The sequence below is a fragment of the Micromesistius poutassou genome, assembly GCF_964030765.1.
Source record: "Micromesistius poutassou genome assembly, chromosome: 5".
NCBI lineage: Eukaryota > Metazoa > Chordata > Actinopteri > Gadiformes > Gadidae > Micromesistius > Micromesistius poutassou.
The window spans coordinates 20,509,900-20,517,399 of record NC_140275.1 but is presented as its reverse complement, the minus strand read 5'-3'; the positions used below and the strand labels follow the sequence as shown (position 1 = coordinate 20,517,399).

General features: G+C 48.2%; 1 protein-coding gene across 4 annotated transcripts in view; it reads right to left on the bottom strand.

The window, feature by feature from the left end:
* The window catches only part of adgrd1 (adhesion G protein-coupled receptor D1), a 32,505-nt gene that overhangs the window by 24,009 nt on the left and 996 nt on the right, over nucleotides 1-7,500 (bottom strand). Inside the window, exons 4-12 of one of the 4 annotated variants that reach the window (XM_084467610.1) lie at nucleotides 6,869-6,967; nucleotides 6,306-6,428; nucleotides 5,894-6,070; nucleotides 4,726-4,983; nucleotides 3,234-3,301; nucleotides 2,360-2,521; nucleotides 1,916-1,966; nucleotides 1,199-1,325; nucleotides 530-637 (exon numbers count right to left, since the gene is read on the bottom strand). In XM_084467610.1, the coding sequence (XP_084323736.1) occupies nucleotides 530-637; nucleotides 1,199-1,325; nucleotides 1,916-1,966; nucleotides 2,360-2,521; nucleotides 3,234-3,301; nucleotides 4,726-4,983; nucleotides 5,894-6,070; nucleotides 6,306-6,428; nucleotides 6,869-6,967 (1,173 nt within the window). Of the gene's footprint in view, nucleotides 1-529; nucleotides 638-1,198; nucleotides 1,326-1,915; nucleotides 1,967-2,359; nucleotides 2,522-3,233; nucleotides 3,302-4,725; nucleotides 4,984-5,893; nucleotides 6,071-6,305; nucleotides 6,429-6,868; nucleotides 6,968-7,500 lie in introns of those variants that run through there. The other 3 variants (XM_084467609.1, XM_084467607.1, XM_084467608.1) reach the window with 3 other exon arrangements.

Sequence of the window (7,500 nt, the reverse complement as noted above, 5' to 3'; positions counted from 1 at the left end):
TAAACGCTTTCCATCCCGGCACAGGATGGTAATGGCCAATAAACATAATTTCCTAGTGAGGTAATTAGGGTGTCTGCGGGAACGTGCTCTGCAGCACCAACCTGCAGGGTTCCCCTCGGTGATCGCACCAGACCGAAGCCTGTGGCTGCTGCATTCTGATCGCCACCACAAGCAGAAGACACAGCTGTTCTGCTTCAACAGCGTTAGGGGGACACTTCGGGAATCGCGCTAATGTTCTGTACAGTGTCTAAGATACAATCTATATTTGATTTTAACGACGTGCTATTCTTAGGACTTTAGCAAAATAAAATCGAAGCTTTGGGGGCGAGCTTTGATGTGGTTGAGTAGCAGTCATACAATGTTACTCAGGCAACGGGGTCTTTGCGTGGCAGATAGTGAGGCCAGATCGAACGTGATGTTATAAAGAGCGAGCGTGAAGGAGATGAGAGTCGACAATACAGGTTACACCTAGTTTGGTAGTATGTACTGAAGAGAATGAGTCCAGCCAATCAGCCGCTAGGATACTCACACTGCATGGTGAAGGCCTCTCCGGGCACGGAGATGTAGCTGTGACCCTGGGTGGGGAAACGGTAGTGTTGCATGTTGTAGTTCTGGGGCAACTTCATCAGAGAGTAGTCTGTGGGTTCAAAGGAAACAAATCAAATAGGTTTAGGGGCAGGAAGGAAGATAAAGGGGGATGAGATGATGGAGGAGGAGGAGGAGGAGGAGGAAGTCAACAAGGTGGAAGTCAGATCAAAGACGTCACAGGGTCTCCGGGGAGAAGCTACAGGCAACCTTGTTTCAGTTGGCAGACAGAATATTATGCCATTAAAGTCCAGACTCACACCCATGCGTGTTAATGTGAGTGCGCGTGTGTTTATGGATGCTGGGTGGTCGACACATGCTTATCTGATCCCAACTTTCCTCTGTCATGGTCAATACGTGAAAACACATGAGGTCACTTCGACGTTCACACACTCCTCTCCGGCCCTCCCAAGCGCCCATGCACGGAGACCTCCACACACTAACACACACTCACTCACACACACACACACACACACACACACACACACACCGATGTCCGTCGCTATGTCCCCCCTCACAACAACAAACCTAAATTCGGTTGAGTCACCTTCTTGAGGGGGAAGTTACCCCCCCCCCCCCGAACCCCCACCCACCCAACCCTCCAACGACTGACCCGCAACAAACGAGGTCCCGGCCAGCGCGACCGGGGCCTGGGGGCTGGGCTGGAGATTGGTCACCATGTGCTCCATGACTCTGTCCACCGTCCCGATCAGACCGCTGACCACAGCGCTGGAGTGCTGCTGGATAAAGGAGGAGGGGGGGGGGGGGGGGGGGGGGAGAGGAGGAGGAGGAGCGGCAACCAATCAGAGACCTGGGGAGACATCCCAAGGCCGCCGCCCCATGTCGCTTCCAGGTCCGGCGCTGCGTTACTCAATCACGCTCGTCACGACACAACACAACAACCGCCAATAAAAAGTAACAGAGAATAAAAGCAGATTTCTGATGAGTGGGTGTGCCAGCGAAAGTCCTGCCTGCAATTGTTTGGACGTTCGTCCGAACGCCTTTGCTTTCTGAGAGCCGTTGTCTTGGATGTTGTTTTTGTCCAGTGGCTGTGAAGTTCTATTAATAGTATTTCTATGTTAAAGCGTTTTAAATGTGTAGGGCAAGCGGTGAGATCTTCTGCCCGGGTCCACTGCTCTGCGGACAGGGGAACATCTGGTTCAGCTTGTCTCCCTTCAAACTGCTTGACTCAAAACGTCAGGCGCTCGCCACGGCTCGTATTGTTGTAAACATCTCCACAAGGCTATGGCTGTCGAACCCTGTTGTCATGTTTGGCTGTTTACTGTGTGACCGCCGTGTTGTGTTGTGATGTTTCTCCAAACGTACTCACCTCCGGCAGGGCCGCAGTAGACAGGACTTCCTCCACGCTTTTGAGGAACGCCTTGGAAAGAAAACAGAGGTGATGAAACCGTTCACCAGCTGTGTGTGTGTGTGTGTGTGTGTGCATGTTCATCCGTGTTGGTGCAAACGTGAGTGTGTGCATATGTGCAATTGTGCGTTCACATTTACATTTGAGGCATTTTAGCAGCCGCTTTTGTCCAAAGCGACCTACAACGGTTTATACACACATTCACACAGTGACGGGGGTGTCAGCCTTGCAAGGCTGCCGTCGGCTCGTCGGCAGCAGTTAGGGCTGAGTGTCTTGCTCAGGGACACCTCGACCCTCAGCTAGGAGGAGCCGGGGATTGAACTAGCAACCTTCAGGTTACAAGTCAACCCGCTCTGCCTCCTGAGCCACTGCAACCCTCCAGCAGTGTGTGAGCTCCAGCGGTACCTGGGTGAGGTTGGTGGCGCTGTCCTGGGGAATGGTTCTGTTGGGCAGGTTTCCGGGCAGCTCCGCTATGACCCTCCATTTGGGCACGTCCACGGTGGCCTGGGGGTCCGGGGGCCGCTCGCCCTGGTGGCGCACCATAACCAGGCTGGCCTCCGTGTTCTCCTGCACACACAGACAGCAGAATCCCATCCCAACATGTGAAGCAAGACCATGACTGTGGCTGAGACAGGGGAGTGTGAGAGAGAGAGAGAGAGCAAGAGAGACAGCAAGAGTGAGATAGAGAGAGACAGCAAGAAAGAGAGAGAGAGAGAGAGGGGGGGGGGGGGAGAGAGAGAGAGAGAGCAAGAGAGAGAGAGACAGGGTGTAAGAGAGAGAGTGAGAGAGAAAGAGAGAGATGGGGAGAGAGAGGCGGAGAGAGAGACGGGGAGAGAGAAGGGGGAGAGAGATCGAGGGAGAGACACTAGTATACATCAGATGTTTTGGCAGCACTCTGTGGACCTGGTTCATTTCTCTCTTGTGGCCCACAGGAAGCCATTTTGTGTTTGGTGGAACAGCTGTCTCTCCTTATTTTTTCCTGCTTTTTCTAACCCCCACAGTGGTTGTTCAGTAAACAGGACATTTTCACATATGGCCACAATACCGTCACAGCTCCAATTCTTCTTCTTCTCCTTCTCTTCCTCCTCCTCCTCCTCCCTCTCCTCCTCCTCCTCCTTCTCCTCCTCCTCCTTCTCCTCCTCCTCCTCCTAACTAACTCACGCTGCGTTAACTAGCTCCTAAATCATCCCTGATCGTTAATGTTGCTCCATGATATATTTGAGCTGTTTTTATAGCACGGCCATGCGGACCAGAACCCAACAGAACAGTGTGAACTCACCACTGGGGGAGCCTTTGTAGTGGCCTGTTTGGGGGAGCTGGCTGATGTTGGGGAATCCACGGTTTGACCTGCAGTGGACAATGACACGGTGTATAGCCAGTTAAAAAGCATGAAGCATGCGTTGCTTGATACACAGTAGGATGGACATGATGTAACGTATACTAACAACATCACTCATTGAGTCTGGACTGATCTGAGCTAGCTGAGCAAGATGTCAAGCTCGGCTGTAAAGGCGATACAGAACCGAGGTTCACAATAAGCTTAATGTCCCTCCGTTTTCCTGGGAGGCGTTAAAGCTAACACCTGTTGGACACATCAAACGCCTTCGGTGTCGATTATTAAAATACCACCATAGCTACTAGCAAAAGACCATATATGGTTGCAGGCATAACTCCACTCCACCGTTCCTGCGCTGCTTTGGTTCATTTCAACGTTTTATATGCGTGCTGTGAGGTAGAAACATTTTCTGTTACCACAACAGTCTTTGTGTCTGGTGAGGGTCTGCTGAATATATTGCTTTTGGTTACAACTCCAGTGAAGAGCTGGGGCCAGCAGACCCTTAAACTTCATGCCTTAAAACCAGTAGAAGCTCTTACGTTACAAATAAATGGTCTAAAACCGTGCGCGCAATCCTGGTGGATAGCACACAACCCAAATGTGATTTCAAGATTTCTTTGATCTTCTGGCCAATTCAAATTTTTTTAAGAATCTAGGTTACTTGGGGAAATTTAGGCATGTTTTTGTGTGTGTGTGTGTGTGTGTGTGTGTGTGTGTGTGTGTGTGTGTGTGTGTGTGTGCATGCATGCATGCGTGCATGAGCTTGTGTGTGTGTGTGTGTGTGTGTGTATGTATGTATGCGTGCATTATCAGTGTGTGAAATACACTTTCTTAAATAATATTGTTTAGCGACTGAACACAGCTGAACACTTCAGAGCCGGTTCATCAGAATGTTTACAGATTAATAGTGAAATCCAAAGAATTCTTTGCCATTAATGTATCCATCCAATAAACAAAAATAAAACATTTAGCTTGATTGTGATACTTTATAAACCCACATTTATTTAAATGAGCATTAGTGCATTATGTGCTACTGAGAAACACATTTTTGGAGAGACGCTAACTTCAAACTCTTTATTGCGATTCATATTAATCCTCATCATAACCTATCCAGAACATCTGGTCTTCGGAACCCTGTCACTTTGAGTGGAATAGACCTAAAGTCTGACATGCAATTTAACCTTCTGCAACCTTATAAACACTTATAAGGCAGAACTATGCAGGATGCAGAAGCACGCTGAAACGCCGCGGACATGTTTAATGCAGCAGGAGGCTTCTGCCGTAGCTCTGGGTTCAGGGGCTATTTATATCGCTTACGATCTGCTTGACAGCTGGGGCTGCGACGTGGCTAGGATAGGGACGGGGGTCCCGTCTTGCGACATTGAGAGGGGTGTGTGGGGGGGGGGGGGGCGGCCTCAGGGTGGCGCCCGTGTACCTGTGGCGGCATTGTAGTACATGATGATGTCCGCAGGTGACAGCGCACGCTCCCAGATGATGAACTCGTCAAAGGCCCCGGTGACGTAATGGCCGTAGGTCTTATCATTGCCGGTCCCAATGACCAGGTCGGGGTAGGGGTCACCGTAGTTGTCGGTCTTGATGCCGGTGGGGTCCCCCATGCCGAAGGTGCCGTTGATGTACACCTTCAGACCTTCTACTAGCGTCCAGGTGAAGAGCACGTGGGTCCAGAACGGCCCTGCAGCAAGAGACCACAGCGAAGGGTTAAAGAAGTAAAATATGAAGTTAAGTTAAGGGAAGCAGGGACTCTAATAATGGAGAAATGTTAACAATATCAAAACAGAAAGGTTGAATATACACGTTTTATCTGTTTATGTTTTCCACGTTCTATCTTCAGCCCAGATTTTCACTGAGGAACATATCGCCATTAACACCTTAAACCAATCATATAATCCTCCTGATGGCCAGCGGCATCTCTCTCTCTCTGACTCTCTGACTCTCTCCCCCTCCCTCTCTCTCTCTCTCCCTCACTCTCCCTTCCCCCTCCCCCCCCCCCCCTGCCTGCGCTCCATCCTAACAGCTTCACTGTCTGAAAGCACTCCTGCCTTGGACACAACATCCAAAACACTATCTATGCCTGTGGTTTTGGATGAAAACAACATGTGCTACAGATAGACTACCGCTCATTTACACATCACAGACCTATTGTGGCTCATCCAACCCATCTTTCTGGACACCATGACAGATGTCATTACCTCAGGTGATCTAGGATCGACTTCTCCCAGGAAAATAGATGGATTTAGTTTAGTTTGGATTTAGCTTAGTTTCTAAACATTTTATCAAGATATCCCATTAACCGAACATGAAAACATGGGAGATGTTTAAGCATTCAATCCTTGTTGTACGTTCCCATTTGCCTTGTTGTACGTTCCCATTTGCATCCATCATCTGCAACGCTAACTGACACGTAAACTGGCAGCCAAGACAGGAACTGCAAGTGATTTATAAACATGGGATCCATCTGGTTGCAATCACCCAACCCATGTCTGTAATTGCATATAGTTTATAGTCAAACAACACAAAATCCCAAAAAGACCAAAATACATTCTTTGTGGATGCTTTTGGTAAACGCTCCGATCATTACATACCCGGGATGCTGATGTTGACCTTCCACCTCTGATTGTTTCCTCGGGTGTAGAACTCCACGTATCCCCCGAAGGGATTAGCGTAGACGGAGAAGCCGTTGGAGATGACCTTCCCCCCGGAGGCGATGGCGAAGCGAGACTGGGCCTCGTGGTTTTTCCAGAAAAAGGAGAAGGTGATCCCTACATATCGTGTGGAAGACGAATACAAGTCAAACAAACCGTACGCCATGTTTAAAGAAGAAGAAGAAGAAGAAGAAGAAGAAGAAGAAGAAGAAGAAGAAGAAGAAGAAGAAGAAGAAGAAGAAGAAGAAGAAGAAGAAGAAGAAGAAGAAGAAGAAGAAGAAGAAGAGGTAGTGAAGTCATGTCAGCAGTGGCGGGGCAGCTCTGCCATCCCAGAATATGTAGTCATGGTTACCCTCAGGTCCACACAGCATAGGGTCACTGATGCAGGAGTTCTGGTAGCTTCCAAAATGGAGGAATGTGCCTCCGTTGTCTCCATTCAGAAAGATACCCTTGTTTACCATGCCTTCAACTATGTCTGCAGGAAAACCAGGAGATGCATGAGTTACATTCAGTATTTATTGAGTGATTTCGGGGGCAAATTAAAAAATTTAATTTCAGCAAAGAGATCTCTTACATATTCTCTCTATTAACTTTTCCTCTTCCAAACCATTTAAAAATACATGATACATGAACATTGATTATTAAATTCATGATGACAATAGAAAAGATGACTAGTAAATTGTCTTTTTTATCAAAACTGAAAATTTTCTCTGGCTACTGTATCAATCTGCCGGGATGAATAAACTAAGCATTTTGTCTTAAAAGTGAAAGTCAAAATAGAGTAAACAGGGTTCACACAACCTTATTCTACAGGACTCTTCCCGGTGACGTGCAGTAAACAAAGGCCAGTGGTGGCGGGTGACAAAATGCAGTGAAGAAAAAGGTGTGCTTTCAGTGAGCAGACATAATCCTCACCTACGGTCGCAGAAATGTTAGTGTAGGCAGAGTCATTGGAATACACATAGGAAGAGTTATGTGAGGAAGGGAGCACAGTGTGGTTGTGGATTCTGAGAGCTGGACACAACGAGAGATAGAGAGACACAGAGAAGAAGGAGAATGAAGAGAGAGAGAGAGAAAGAGAGAGAAAGAGAGAGAGAGATAGAGAGATAGAGAGAGAGAGAGAGAGAGAAAGAGAGAGAGAGAGAGCAAAAATAAACAACAATGTGGTGACACATACAACATAGACAACGGGAGAAACAGAGGAACCAGGAGAGATGTGATGCATGGCATGGGTAAGACGTGGGTGGGAATATAAAGACATGCTGAGGGCTTCCCCTTAAACCGAGAAATCCCTCCAAAATGAAACTAATGGCTCTGGTATGTCTAAAACCCAGACGGATCTGAGCAACACGACTTAAAACATTTGACTACCACAAAAACAAACACGGAGGGGCTATTCTCTCCAATCATTTTCTAGAGCCCTGAACTTCGTGGGTTGAGTGAAGAAGGGGGACAGTGAGTCTACAAGCGGGTGACCGCCATCCAGTAGACCATGCATGAAGAAGTGAAGACCAAGCCCTGACCCACCGCCCGCTGATCAGTAATAG